Source organism: Grammomys surdaster, unplaced genomic scaffold, assembly GCF_004785775.1.
Source record: "Grammomys surdaster isolate TR1022 unplaced genomic scaffold, NIH_TR_1.0 126182, whole genome shotgun sequence".
Classification (NCBI taxonomy): Eukaryota; Metazoa; Chordata; class Mammalia; order Rodentia; family Muridae; genus Grammomys; species Grammomys surdaster.
Window position 1 is genome coordinate 5,702,544 of NW_021620988.1, and position 15,118 is coordinate 5,717,661.

Consider the following 15,118-nt stretch of genomic DNA (forward strand, 5'->3'; position numbering starts at 1 on the left):
AGCAGAGTTCATGTGGGTGATGATTTTTTAAAATCACCAAACCTTTAGGTCTTGACCTGTGGAATCCTAAAAGCCTTTTCTAATAAACACAAGATGATTATACTGTTTGGCAAAGACTGCGTGTGCTGGCAAGATGAGAAAACCTGCTCTGAATTCGAAGAACAGTGAACACCAATCTCAGGCCGTAGAAAGCTTAAACGACAAATGTGAACCATTGTGCTCACACTGCCTTCTCAGAAATCTTACTCCCTTGCAGTTTTGCTTTGGAGGCCCCAGCTGGCCTCGGAGGCAAAGGCAACCGTGTCATCATTCACATGTGATCTCAGAACCTGTCAGAGACCACTGCTTCTCTTCTTCACTCTCTCCCATTAGGTGCAAATCTTTACTCTCGTCTTCAGGGAACATGACCCAAGGATCAACAAGTCAGAAACAACTCCTAGTAACAATCCTTACATACAGTAATAGCTGCGGCGTTCCCGAGAATTATACCCATAATCACCAAGCCTCTCCGCATTCACATTATCTGTGCTTTATATCTGCATGTGCACTTGGCCTCAATTATTCCTTTTGACAATATTGTGAAGTATTATAATCATGATTTTGGCAGATAAGGGCCCTAGGCTCAGAGAGGCTAAGTGTGTCTTTTTCCTGACCCAGTCATTTAATGTAGCTTCTCATTTTTCTAAAGTGTTCTCTACAAAGGCTGCCTGCCAGCAAACGTGGCGAAAGCCGTGTATTTTCATGTATACTTTCAGTTTCACTTAAACAATGTTAAGAACTCAGAGGAACATCGGCTTTTATAACCGAGTACCTGTTCATCAATTTCTAACTCTTTGGCCTTTCATATTTCAACTTGTGGTGGCAGGGTCATCTTAGACTTACTGACAGCAGTTGGGTGGCCTCCCGTCACTTCAGTGACAAGGGCTACTTCTCAGCTGTTTATCTGCCCAGTTATGCTCATAATCATAGTCGGCTTGCCATCTTCTCAATAATAGAAATCCATATCTGAATAACAATATATATATCATGCTGGTCACTCAGGAAGACTTAACCAAGTTTCACTTGTTTTTAAAGCAAAATACAAGCGGACAAGGCAATATTAGGATTAAAAAGGTCAATTTACGCCATCCTTAAACCTGCTACAGAAAAGCAGTTGTTGGACAAATTGAGTAGTTTAGGAGGATGGCACACACTGTAGACTGAGATTTAAAGTGATTGACATCTTTGGCACAATGTACAGGGAGAGGCGTGGAGCTAAACATTTGCCAATATCCTTTCCTGGAAAAATCAGCTGTGAGAGAAGCGACGATGCATGTGTGTAACGTTTAAGCCCGAAATCCACTTTTCCCCAGACTAGGAACTTACAAGTCCATCAACAAGGACCGTAGTGTGAATTAGCTAGTCGACTTGGCTTTCTAATTAGCTCAGGAGAAAAGGTAATACTGCCTTTCCAAGTGAGTCCTCTTGTGTTTGCACATCTCACCTGGGCCTTTCGATTACAAATCCACCTCCTTAAGGAGCCCTGTGAAAAAAACACGATTAAAAAAAAATCCTGCTATAAATCAGCCACGTGGAGCAACTGCTGCAGCGGCGGTGGCTGACTTCCTGGTTTCCTTCCTGCAAGCCTCTGGCTGGGGAGACTGGGGAGACTGGGCAGTGGGCGCCGGGAAGGGAAGGGCAGCCTAGGGCGGCTGCAGGTCCACCTGAGGGGCGACGGGCGGCAGCATCCTGGGAGGGCACGGGAGTCAAGGACAGAGTTTTGGTCCATAATTACAATAAAAGTTTGGGGATCTGCAAGCTTCAGGAAGCGGAGCCGTAGGGCAAAGGCTAAGACCAGATCTGGGGGAAAGTGTTAAGTTAGTTCCAAGGTTACTAGGGACCCGCATGGGGGTGGGGGGGTTTCTCGCGGTCGCGGGTGAAGAGAAGGGGGGACTGCGGAGCTAGAGCGGGCAGGTAGAGAGAAAGGAAGCCTGGAGAGCTACACACTCCGGCCGGTCTGAGCTCTGCGGAGGCCGCCGGAGGGGAGGGGGGTGCGGCAGCGCAGCGCAGAGGCAGGCGCGGGGAGGGGGCGGAGGGGCCGAGCCAGGGGGAAGGTAAAGCCGAGGGGAGTTCCGGATCTGGAGCTGGAGAGGGCAGGCGGTGGGGAGGGCGGCGGGCGTAGTGATCCGGGTGGGGGAAAAAGGAGGAGGAGGAGGAGGAGGAGGAGGAGGAGGGCCGGGGGAGGGGGAAGGAGGGAGGGGAGAGCGGTGGCGGCGGCTGCGCCGGGCTGTGTGTCTCTCGCCGCCGGAGGAAGATGAGGCTGAAGATCGGGTTCATCTTACGCAGTTTGCTGGTGGTGGGAAGCTTCCTGGGGCTCGTGGTGCTCTGGTCTTCCCTGTCCTCGCGGCCCGACGACCCGAGCCCACTGGACAGGATGAGGGTGAGTGACCCGCCTGGCCCCCTCCGGCAGCGGCGACCTGCAACTTGTTTTGTTTGCGCGCGCGCGCTCGTGTGAGTGTGTGTGTGTGTGTGGCGGGAGCGAGGGGCGGCGGGGTCGCGGCCGCGTGGGCGCCGCAGCTCCGCAGGTGGCGCTGGCCCGGCGCCGGCCGATCGGGGGCGCCTTGCCCAACGCCACGGGTACCCCTCGGCCGCCGCCGGCCCGCCCCCTGGCCGCCCCTTCCTCCCGCGCGTCCCCGCCCCGGGTTCAGCGCCGTCACCCGCGCTACAGCTGCTGCCGCTGCGGCGGCGGCTAGGCGGCTAGGCGGACGCTCTAACGCCGGGACTGCCGGGGCGGGATCGCGGGACAGAGTCGGCTCCCCGGAGCCGAGGCTGTTCGGTGTCCGACTCGGGGCTGCGACCCCCGCGCTGGCGGCGGGTGGCCGCGGGGTTGATCCGAGCTGCGGCCTGTGGCGCGTGCAGGCCTGAAGGAGGCGAGATGCCTGCGCCGCCGCCGTGGTCCGGTGGAGCAGGCCCCGCGGTCCAGCCTCTCCCGTGGTCCCCGCCCAGTCCGGGTGCTCGCCGCGGGGGCGCCCCTAGCCTGCCCGCCTCGGGTTCCAGCCCACGGCGCCGCCTCCCCGCAACTCCCGTGGCCCGGAGCCGGGTGCGACGGGTAGCTGAGGCCTCGCCCCGCACCCCCTTGTCCCTTTGATTCCCGGACAGGGGAGAGACACATCCCCATCCGGATCGGTGTCCCCGCACCCGGGCGCCGGGGAGCCCCCGTCCGCCCGCTGCGCTCTCTCGTCCTGCGGATAGGGAGCGGGCTGCCCTCCCCCGGCCCTGGCTGAGCTGCTCCGGCCGAGGACCTAACTTGTGCCGGCTCCTGGCCGCCCCTCGCTGCCTGCTCTATCAGCCTGACGCCGAGAGGCGCGCTCCGCTGGGACGCATCCGTCTGCCGCCCTCGGCGCTGGCGTTAGCCTTGACAGTGCCTGGCTTTGGGGCTTTAGTCAGGCTGCTTGGAACTTTAGTTACAGGGATCCGGCCACTGCGCTATGCTCACCCGGCAGTTGGTGGCGCGAACTGCTCCGCTCCCACCTCCCCAGTTTGGCCTCCACCCCCCACCCTCCGCCTGGTGAACCGTTACACCCCCCTCGAGTTTCTCATCCTCCGAGCCCTCCAAGCCCATGGTCTCAAGTCCAGGTCAGACTCAGAGAGTGGAAGACACTAGGAGTTCCCGGACACACAAGCTGAGCAGCCGTGGGAGGAGTCTCTAAGAAAGTGCTTTTTCCAAAAAAAAAAAAAAAAAAAAAAAAAAAAAATGAGCGTTGCATCTACGTGATCTACTTTATTAACTTTACTTTTGGAAAGTTAGCGTCAAGAAGTTGAGGGGGAAAGTTGTGACGACCTTCCAAGAGTAAGGCTCCTAGAGAAAGTTCCCCCTTATCGGTTGTTGCGTATGACACAACTTAATCTGTAAATTGCAGTTTTTGAGGCTGGCTTTACTGAAGTGGAGCCCCACCTAAGTCGTCTAAATTGATGAAACAGTTTTTTCCTTTTCCCAGTGTTTGGAGTGATTTTTTTTAAATGTTTGCTCTCAAACTGACTTGATGAGCTGAATATTGAAATTGATGTTTTTTTCAAGTCATCAAATGCTCTTTTATATAAAAGCATCATATGACGCTGGAAATCCTAAGCCTCATTTATCTGAGAAGGAAATCGAAAACCTGCCAAAACTAGCTATGTGTAAAATGTCCTGTAGTTCTTATCATTTTAAAGTCATGATTGGACCCAGCAAGGTGGAGCCTGCCGGTAATCCCAGCTTTGGGGAGGCTGAAAAAGGTCATACATAAGTGAAAGGACAGTTAGGGCTATACAAGTGGGGGCGCATCATAGCATCTTCCTAGGTAGTTTATTAGTGTTGATATGTAATAAACTATAGTGCCCACCTTAATGTCTATGAAGTGAGCATAGCTTAATTTTTTTGTCCAATTTATTTGATAAGTTTGTCAATAGACCTAGTATAACTTGTCATTTCTATAATTTGCCCCAGAGAGACAAAGTTTTTTTTAAGATTTACTAGCACAGTATATTAAAAAGAATGCTTAGGTATCGGGAGACATTAATGTCTCATGAGCAAATAGTAATCTAAAGCAATTTAAAGTGTCAGATGTCGTAAGAGTGTTTGTTCATCAGAGACTGTCTCTTCCCTCTGATTAAAAGGAACCTGAGGGTTCTTGAGACCCAGTGCTAGGGGAGAGTTAGGGAAGATTCGGATGCTGAGTCCGGGTCCTGGGTTTTTCCTCTACCTTGTGGTACTTTTCCATTGTGGTTGCAGTTCTTTTATGAGAACCTGCTTCTCAATCTTGGATATGGGTCTCTGTGTGGCCTCTTGATCCCTCCAGAAGGCTTGAGCTAGGCCAGAACAATCCAGCTTACCAAATGAAAGTTCTGCCTCTGCTCCCCTCAGACATGCCTGTGGCTCTGTCCAGCCAGGGCCTCTTCTGTCTTGACCTGTTGTTATTACCGGAACTAAAGAGTACTTTGAAGATGTCTTTGCTTTTAATTTTGTAAAGCAGTGAGATGAAGACAAAATTCCCTCTCCTGAGCCTCTTGGTGTTTCTCTGGGGTGAATGATACTTTAAATGACCTTACCATTTCAATCTGACTTTTGTTTTGAGAAAGGATTTCTTGTAGCTCAGGCTGGCCTTGAACTCTGTATGTAGCTGAAGATGAGCTTGAACTTCTGATCCTTCTGCCTCTACCTCTTGAGGGCAGGGATTACAGACATGAATCACCATGTTGGATGTTTAGTGTGCCAGGGAATCTTTTGCATGGTCAGCAAAAATGTCAACAGAGCTATGTCCACACACTGTTGATCATTTTTGTTGATACAGTCAAGCATTTGTGAATGCCTGCTGTATACTAGGTACGGTGCTAACTATTTAAGGAAACACTTCTTGCTTTAGTTTCATGAGTTTTGCAACCTGGTGAGAAAAATACATATTATCAAGCCTTCACAAATATACAAATACAATTGTGCTATGAAAGAAACACATGAATACACTTGTGTTATGAAGAAAAACCTTAGGAAGTAAGAAAATGGAGAGGTTTGAGTATGCTAATCTTATTTAAATAACTGACTTTTGAGCTGAAACCTAAAGGTTTGAACAAGAGTAGTTATTGAACTGCTCGTGGGTCAGAGCAGTCCTGAAAGGAGCAGCAAGGCAAAGGTTCTGAGACCTGAAGTGGGAAGGATAAGGTAAGAAACTGGAAGGTCAATGTATGGAAACACGGAGAGTGTCTTAGGATTTTACTGCTGTGACAACATTTAATTGGGGCTAGCTTACAGATTCAGAGGTTCAGTCCATTATCAAGGCAGGAGCATGGCAGCATCCAGGCAGGCATGGTGCAGGAGGAGTTGAGAGTTCTACATCTCTTCATCTGAAGGTCTCTAGGAGAAGACTGGCTTCCAGGCAGCTAGGATGAGGGCCTTAAAGCCCACACCCACAGTGACATACTTCCTCCAACAAGGCCACACCTACTCCCAACAAGGTCACACCTCTGAATAGCGCCACTTCCGGGACCAAGCATATTCACACCATCACAGAGAGAGATACTAAATAGAACGGTATACTAAAAACAGGGTAAGTCTTGTGGACCACGCTAAGCGTTTACATCTTAGGTGTAGGAAGCCACTGAGGGATGTAAGCATGAAAGAGATGACAATATTCATATTTCGGAAAGATAACTGTAGCTCCCTGCTAGGAAGTATGCATGTGTTGGCTTGTAGAACAGATGACAAGAGTCCCATTAGTAGTAGCTTGGGTCACACATGACATTGTTTGGCCAGATGGTTTTGAGGTGATGTAAATTGATTCAAGTGGAGACAGATGTAAAGGCCCAAGAGATGTGGAAGATGGGTGTGGAAGGGGAGATGTCAAGAAATCTAAAATGATAGCTGTCACATTAGAACAAGCTAGGAAGACAAGATTGTCCATTCTGTTTGTAGTTTATAAGTAAGCAATTTTAATGGTTTATTTTTTAATAATTTTTAATGGTTTAAGGTCATCACTTATTAAATAAAACTAGTGCATTCCAGAGTGACACCATTTTCTCCAGGCATTCCCCCTGACTGTTTTAGTGCTAGGTCATAATTTTGGAAGAGAAAGGTTTGTAGTGGAAATGTTGACAGGTCTTTAGCTTTAGAATGTCTGTTCAAATGTGCAGTATTGGGGCAACCTGTGTGCAAACTGATAATTTTCTGTGCAGATACCAAGGCACCTAGGTTCAGGGCCTTCTCAGTAGGAACAATTCAGCAACTAATCCTATGCAAGAGGTTTTAAATGCTAAGCATGGTGGGAAGATGAGAGGAATCTAGCTCAGTCGTGTATCGGTGCATGGACTGACTGATCTGTAAGGTTCAAGGGTACCAGTCACTTCAGTGCAGTGAGGATGGGGTCTGCACTGGAAGACTTTGCCTCAAGTACAGATGCCATTTTGTGTGACACCATCACTTACCGAGATCAGAAGCCTTCAGTGGCCTTCACCCAGCTACGGAGACCACAGGCCTCAGAAAGTCTTTGTTTTCTTAGGTACTTTCAATCTTCCACTCTGCAGGCCTCACATGGGAATAGAAACCCCAGGTTTTCAAGTCTAAGATGTCTGAGTTCACAGATTACCAAAGCATTTACAGGTGTGTGCGAATGTGTGCGTGTGTGTGTGTGTGTGTGTGTGTGTGAGAGAGAGAGAGAGAGAGGTGGGGGGAGGGAGAGAGAGAGAGGCCTTTTTAAAGCTTCAGAACACTGACTACTTCAGAGGCAGAATTCTTGTTCCCTGATCATAACCCCTCTCTCTGTCTCTCTCTGTCTCCGTCTTTCCTTGGTTCTGAGTTTACAGAAGCTACTGATGAATTTCTTTCTTGGTTAAATGACATAAAGCGAGATAATGCCTTATTTATGGTCCCTCTCTAAGCCCGAGCACTTATTTGGTAGATTCTCCCCAAACTGCTGTCTGTGTTGGTTCTGTGAGAAGGTTCTCTACTGAGTGGTCTTAGTCAGGCCAGGTAGCACACTGCTTTCAGACGTTCCTTCCTCCTCCCGCTTAGTCAAGCTCTATAGAGACTGCTCATAGGATACCAAGTACAAGCCCACTTCTCTTATCTGGCAAAAAAAGAAACTATAGAAACAAAGTTGTTCTTTAATCCAGCAGCAGCATAAGCAAACAGCAGAAGAGCATCTCAAGAAACTGTGGCCTGCTTTGTTTTCTACTGCTGTGATAGACACCATGCCCAAAAGCAACTTCCCGAAGGAGGGAAGGGTGTATTTCGGCTTACCCTTGATACACTTTATATACTCCAGCCGGGAGGGAAGGCAAGGGCAGAACCTGGAGGCAGAAAGTGAAGTAGAATGTTGGAGCAAGACTTCAGACCGGCTTGTTCTCCAGGCTCACCGTCAGCTGCTTTACTTCTCCCTCCTAGGATCCAGTGCAGCACTGCTCACAGTGGACCGGTGCTCCCACACCACATTAACCAGTCATCTAGAAAACACCCCCGTAAACTTTCCCGCAGGCCGGCCCGGTGGAGGCCTTTTCTCAATTGAGGTTCAAGTTGACGTCCAAAAACCTCACCAGCACAAAATGTTTTTGTTAGTAACAATTGGTAGAGAAGGCTTTAAAAAATGCCATTTGTGCCGGGCGGTGGTGGTGCACACCTTTAATCCCAGCACTTGGGAGGCAGAGGCAGGCGGATTTCTGAGTTCTAGAGTTCGAGGCTAGCCTGGTCTACAGAGTGAGTCCAGGACAGCCAGGGCTACATAGAGAAACCCTGTCTCGAAAAACCAAACCAAAAAAAAAAAAAAATGCCATTTGTGAAGTGCGTACTTTTCAGTAAAGAGGAAATGAGAACTGTTGAACAGCGGTTGGGTTTGGATCACTACTTTGTCTGGTAGGCCAGCCATGTGGAATGGGAGATAAATCAGGGGTAGGGGTGGCTTTCTGTATACGTTGCAGCATGTCGGCCTGTAGTAAATTGGAGAAAGAGAAAGGAGTGCATCAGGAATGGAAAGCGACTTTTCAGTTGGCGTCACTAGTGAACAACTCTCTGCAGATTTTAACTTAGTAGTTATACATAAAGTGGAAAAAAAATTAGTTGATCAGTGGAATATGACTAGCCGAGTGCAGGGAAATTAGGATCATTCAGCTTCAGAGTAGATAATTGTCTTTGTTCATATTTTGAATGCTAATTCCTACTCCTGGAGATTGAATATGTAATCTGACAAAAGAAAAGTAGCAAAATAAAGAATCTAGATTTCTAGTGTGCAGTTGATGAAGGCCATGAATAGACAAGATAGGTAGATGATAGATGGATGGATGGATGGATGGATGGATGGATAGATAGAACTAGAAGGAAAAGGTGACAAAGTGGAGTGTCTGTTAATGATGACAGATTATTTTAGGAGGAATTGGGAGCCACTGCTATTGTAATAAGCGGGGATAGGCGTATGAAGGGCATCCACTGAGATGTCCAGGTATTATATTCTGGGACTGTGAATTGAATCAAGGACAGACAAGTAAGGATGGAAATGGGAAGTTTATTGGGAAGAAATAGAAGAAGCACTCCTGGAGGATGGAATGGGCTGATAAGCCAGAACAGTTGCTCAGAAGCTCTGCCCTGTGTAAGTTCTGACTGTTACCTTCTCTACATTGCACTCACCTTCTCCTAAGCATGGGTGTCATTGGCTTCTCTCCCACATGCGGCCTGTGTCCTTGTAGCTCAGGTGGGGGAGAGTTTCCAGTTTTTCTCTGCCAGTGATTTTTCTCCTATGTCAATTTTAATACCTTTCTGCTCATACCCCTCTTCTCTTGCTACAGTATAATAAACATGATACCCATCCAACAGTTGTTTCTTATGACTTCGAGTGTTTGTTAAACCTTATCCATTGCTGTAGGAGTTGTGGGTGGTATATAACAGAGAAGGTATAAGCTGTGACATGGTAAAGATCTTTTAAAGGCTTGTTCTGATAGCCACATAGTAATGTCTGTAATAATAATTTGTGCCTGCATGTGTATGAGAGAGACACACACACATACATGCACGTGCACAAACACACACACACAAAGAGAGAGAGAGAGAGAGAGAGAGAGAGAGAGAGAGAGAGAGAGATATCTAGGTCTCTTAACATCTCCCTACCTCCATCTTCCATTTGTTCAAAATAATATATCGAAGCCTTTCTGTGTGCCCCTGGGCTGTCCTATGGAGATGTAGAAATGTCAAGGATGTTAGACCTTTTCTAAGAGAGATGAGCTGTGTGATTGTAGCAGCCACAAAAATGAGATCTTTAAGGAGCTGTACTAGGTTAGGTGAAAGTTAAGAGGGAAAATGAAAGGCACAGCGTTTTGATAGCTGTGAATGTTAGTGGGATTAGATCAGGTAGAGAGGCAAGAAAGAACGTTCTAGACTAAACGAATACAGTGAGACCAGAAAGCATATTATCGTTTATTTGTGAGGAGTGGTGGAATTTGATTGGAGAAGGGAGTTCTGGCCACATTTTAAAGGGAATTGAATGAGGGGTTACGGAACTGGGTGGGATTTTATTGATTTAACATTTAGAGTAGCTTTTTAGAGGCTTTTGAAGTGAAGTTGAAGAGATGGTGACATTTACATATCAATTCTTACTCTATGGATATTTCAAACAATTACTAAATGTATACTAAATGCTTTCTTTTGCTCTAGGCATTGGCCCTGCTATACAGTATTAAGCAATAACAACCGTGGCTAACATGTATTGGATTCTTACTATGGATCAGGCATGGATATTCTATATGCCGTGTTAATTGTGACAACCTTCGGGTGCCAGTTTGATCTAACCCAGCTCTGTTGACAAGGCTGCTGCAGTGAACCCTTTACTCAGGATTGTTCCCTTAGCAAGCAGTAATGTCTACTCTCAAGCGTTCTAACTTGAGAGTCAGGATCTCAGTATTTTCATCACTGACAGAATACCTTAGCTAAACAAGAAGAATTGGTTTTGATTCACAATGTCAGTGTTTTCAGTGTCATGGGAGGGGAAACAGGTGGAGGAGACTAGCTCACACTGCTGTCAAGGGAGCAGTGGGTGGATGGCAGTGCAGGTAGGGTCAGGGTGAGATACAGTCCAGAAGGGCATGACCCACTGCCCTACTTCCCTGTCGAGGTTCTACTCCCAGGCATTGCCACCATGTTTCGTATTTAACAGGGAATTCATCCACTGAACCCTTGGATTCATTCACCGCCCTCCAGTCTCGTTGTTGCTAGCCAAGCCCCTGATACATAGGACCCTGTGGGGACACTCCACATTTGAACTTTGGCACTTACCCTTTCCCTCTGATGTTAACATGCTCAGAGGGTGCATATTGAAAGAGTGATCTGCAAACAGTTTCAAGGAGGTCCAGACAAACTCCATGCAGTACCGGATAGCATGAGTGATAGCAGAGGATCCTTTGGGATGGATGGTCGGGAAGAAGATGGAGCTGAAGCCTGAGGAATGACTTTAAGCCTGCCCTGTGAATCTGAAGCAAGTGTCCACCAGGTAGAGGGAACTGGAAGTGCAAACTCCCCAAGTTTGCAGTGAAGCTGGAGTGTGTGGGGAAATAGAAAGTACAGCTGGAGTGTCTCCCTTTGAGGGAGAATAAACTTGATGAATTTAGAAATGTAGTCAGAGCACTTGCCTGTGTTGTAGGTCAGTGGTCCGTTATTAAAGTGATGGTTTCAGTTTCTATTCTTTGTCCTTCGGCCCTTTCAAGTGTCCTGGGTTACAAGACAAACAGATGACTATCTCAGTTACTAGCCATGCTCTTAGACAAATAGAATGGCACACACACCCTTGCGACAGATTTACCAGCCAGATGCAAACAGCTGCAGCAGCTGAGATAAGAGCTATATTGCCAACCCCACTAGGGCCTGTGGGATCTCAGAGAACCAGCATCTAGTGGAGCTAGATGTCAGCACAGTGCTTGTTTTAAAAAGGGACGAGTCGAATATACCATGACAAGGACACAGGGACAAAGTATGTAAAAGCATGAAAGACCGTGGCCAGTCCTGGAGACCCTATAGAGATGTGCCTTGAGAGATTGAATGATATGTATGCTCAGAGCTAGGGGGCAAGGGAAAATCTGGAAACAGTATGCAGGCTAAATGCTAGTAGGATATTATCGTCTCTAGGTTGGGATGAGGCTTACCCAGGAGAGGGGCAGAGACACTGAAACCAAGGTGACATTACAGGAGTAAACTGCTCGAGGGGAGAATGAGTTCTTGATGGAATGAAAAGAGGGTGCTGATGACTCCAGCCCGAGTAGTGCTCTTACAGAAGTGTGGAAGCGATAACTTAAGGGCCATCAGCAAACTCACAAGCCACAGTATTGACACAGGTTGGGTCAGGAAAACATGGCAGCAGCGGTAGAAACACTACCTCCCAGTAAAGCAACCTGTAGTGTTTCAGCCAAGAGAAGGAGGGCCTCTGTAACCTCTTCAGCAAATCTCAGTAAACAGCAGGACTTGGAAACTGGCTCACATGAAGAGGCTGGTAAGAAGTTCATTCCAGGAAATACAATCGTACAATCGTAGAGGAAAACAGTGATTGTATCCAACAAAGTGCCTCCCTCCTTCTGCATACTATGGTATATGTGTAAGACGTGCATGTGTATTCTAAGTTGATGTGTATGTAGTCTATGATTGTGATAATTCATAGACTCAATATTATGATAATATATATTAGACTTTTTGTGCTTTTCAGTCAGAATTCCTATGTCTTCTAAAGCTGTCTAAACAAAATCATTTTAAATTTTAAGTTAGAAAAGAAATTTGATGCCAAGACTATTAGGCCAATTGTTTGTATCTCATACATCCGTTTGGATGATGTATATGGAGAGGCAGAATAGGAAAGCTGGGCTCAGCATTTCAGCCGTCTGGTTTTTGTGGGGGCGAGGGGAATTCTGATATGTCATTCTGTTTTTCAAGATGAGATTTACCGTTTCATTCTAATATAGTTCCATGAGCTTTGAGAGCCGCAGACAACCCGAACCGCAGCTACCCAGGGCTTACTAAGTCCTCTAGAAGGAGGAGGAACTAACTTGCAGTTACTTCATTTGCTAAGAAGCCTGCATATTTCAAACTGAGAAATGTTCTTTCCTGCCCCATTATCCATCCCCCGTGAGCTCCCCAGCCTTCGCAGTGCTTCAGAGCATCACCCGGAGAAACATTCGACATGCCAACAGGGAAACCTGCTTCAGTTCACCGAATCCGAGAACCAGCACACTGAGACTTGAGGGGAAAAAATTAACTTTGCATTATCTAATTAAGTTTATGGGATTGCTGCAGAGTAGCCCTGCTTCTCAAATCTAGAAGGCACAATTAACTGCAGTACTATATCAATACCAACTAGTCTGCTAATAGGCTTCTAAGCAAAGCAATTGGAATTTGTTATTACCAAGATTTTTTTTTTTAAACTGGTGAATTAAAATTAAATCACACACTACCGGGAACCGTTCTGCAAGAGAATAGATGCTCTAATCATTTTTTTTCATCTTTTAATTTTTATTGATTTTTTGGGGTTTCAGGATGCATGTAGCCTCACGAGATATGATATTCTCTTCAGTAGCAAGCTTACATATTTAATAATTGTTTGGCTTAGATGTAATTTTTGCTTTTGTAGAAATTTTTAAGTGTGTGTATGTGTGTGCACGCACATGCACACACATAAGCACACCTGCATGCAGAAGTGATTTATTTATGTACATGTGTGTGTACGTAGTTCCCTAGAGGCCAGAAGAAGGCATCAGACCCTATGCTGGGACCTGAACTCTGGTCCTATCCAAGAACAGCATGTGCTCTTAACTATTGAGCAAGCCCTCTAGGCTCCCGTTTGTTTTGCTTTTATGAAAGCATTTTATAGTATGTTGTAGAGTTTACATGCTTACACACCATGTATGTACCTTACATGACAGCTTGATATTAAGCAATCATTCACAGGGAAACTGCCCTGTCAACTAAACTGACCAGGGAAGTGAGTCACAATGATGGATTGCCTAGATTAGGTTGACATATTTGTTTGTCTACCGAGTGTTATCTTAGGTGTCTTCATCAGCAATTCTCAATCTGTGGGTCTCAACCCCCAATCAGATATCCCACATATCAGATATTATATGATGGTTCGTAACAGTGGCAAAATTACAGTTATGAAGTAAGAACGAAGTAATTATATGGTTGCGGGTCACTACTGTATAAGGAACTGTATCTAAGGGCCACAGCATTAGAAAGGTTAAAAACCACTGGTCTTAATCAGTATGGGCAGGACCCAGCCTAAAAATGGGCCATCTCATCATCCCCTGGGTTCGATTACTGATTTGTATGAGAGCAGAGAGAGCCAGCTATACAGTAGGCATTCATGCATTCATTTTCTCTGCTCCAGACGGTGGCTACAATGAGACTGTTTTATGTTCCTGTTGCCTGCATTTCTCTACTTTTGTGGACTGTGCCCTGGGGTTCTAAGCTAAAATTAGCCCCTTCTCCCTTGGATGACAATATCAATGCAGTATTATTGTACTTAGCTGAGCATTTCAATCTTGATCTATTAGTTTAAAAGGCTAAGTGACTTTTTTTTTTAAAGCACAGACTAGTAACGTGCAGTTACATATTATAAAAATAGTCCTAAGACCTATGCTTGAAGTACCTCAGAAAAGTTTTGGCCCAACATCATTTACTGTTACACTCTACCTTTAAATAATCCTGTTGAGTTTGTGGTACACATTCATATACATTTTAAGAAGGTTTTTCCTGTTTATACGTGTGTCGGTGATTCTGTGCGTGTGTGTACACAGGTCTACGTGAGTCCCCTAGGGGATATAAGAGAGTATCAGATCCCCAAAGCTGGGGCTACAGGCAGTTGTGAGTCATCCAGACTGGGTGCTAAGAACTAAGCTTCAGTCCTGTGAAAGAGCAGCCAGTGCTCTTAATTACCGAGTCCTCTCTCCAGCCCCTCATGCACATGTGTATTGGGATCTACTATCTGACAAACAGTACAGCCAGCTAACTCGCAGATGAAATGGACCGTCAGTACACTGAAGTGGCTTGGGCAGGTGTGTGCGCTCGTAGCTGCCTGTGAGAATCTTCAGGTATAGGACATGACAAGAGAGAGCCCCAAATGCATCCTAATTCTTTTAGGTTTGTAGTTCCTACTCAGTAACACAAACAGTTTACAACCCGGTGAGGTAACGTCAATTAAGAAGTTGAATTTCTTTACCGCTGCCATGAAAAACTCTGCCTTTGTGAGTGAATATTTCTTTCTCTTAGAAAAATGCACCCTAGAATATATTATATTGTACTGCAATTCTTTGTCAACAGCAGCCTGTACACATATAAAAGATAGACTTTGTGGTGCCAATTAAAAACTTGTCTGGGATATACTTTGTATCGGGCTTTTGTTGGTTTTAAGACAGGATGTAGTATATGTCTCCCTAGTCTGAATGCTGGCTATGGTCTTGAATTCTGGTCTTCCTGCCTATAACTCCTGAGTGCTGAGCTTACAGGCATGCCACTACACCTAGTTGATTTAGTGCTGGGGACCTAACCTGGCTTGGCTTCGTGCATACTAGGTAATCACTGTACCAACTCAGCCCCAGCCCCAGCCCCAGCCCCAGCCCCAGCACCAGCACCAGCACCAGCACCAGCACCAGC

The 15,118-nt window shown here is 46.4% G+C and overlaps 1 protein-coding gene across 2 annotated transcripts in view; it reads left to right on the top strand.

The window, feature by feature from the left end:
- Positions 1 to 2,247: 2,247 nt before the first annotated feature.
- Positions 2,248 to 15,118, top strand: part of Galnt7 (polypeptide N-acetylgalactosaminyltransferase 7) — a 123,217-nt gene continuing 110,346 nt past the window's right edge. The window contains exon 1 of one of the 2 annotated variants that reach the window (XM_028757747.1): positions 2,248 to 2,419. In XM_028757747.1, the coding sequence (XP_028613580.1) occupies positions 2,294 to 2,419 (126 nt within the window). In that variant the 5' untranslated portion in view covers positions 2,248 to 2,293. The remainder of the gene's footprint in view (positions 2,420 to 15,118) is intronic. The other variant, XM_028757748.1, reaches the window with a different exon arrangement.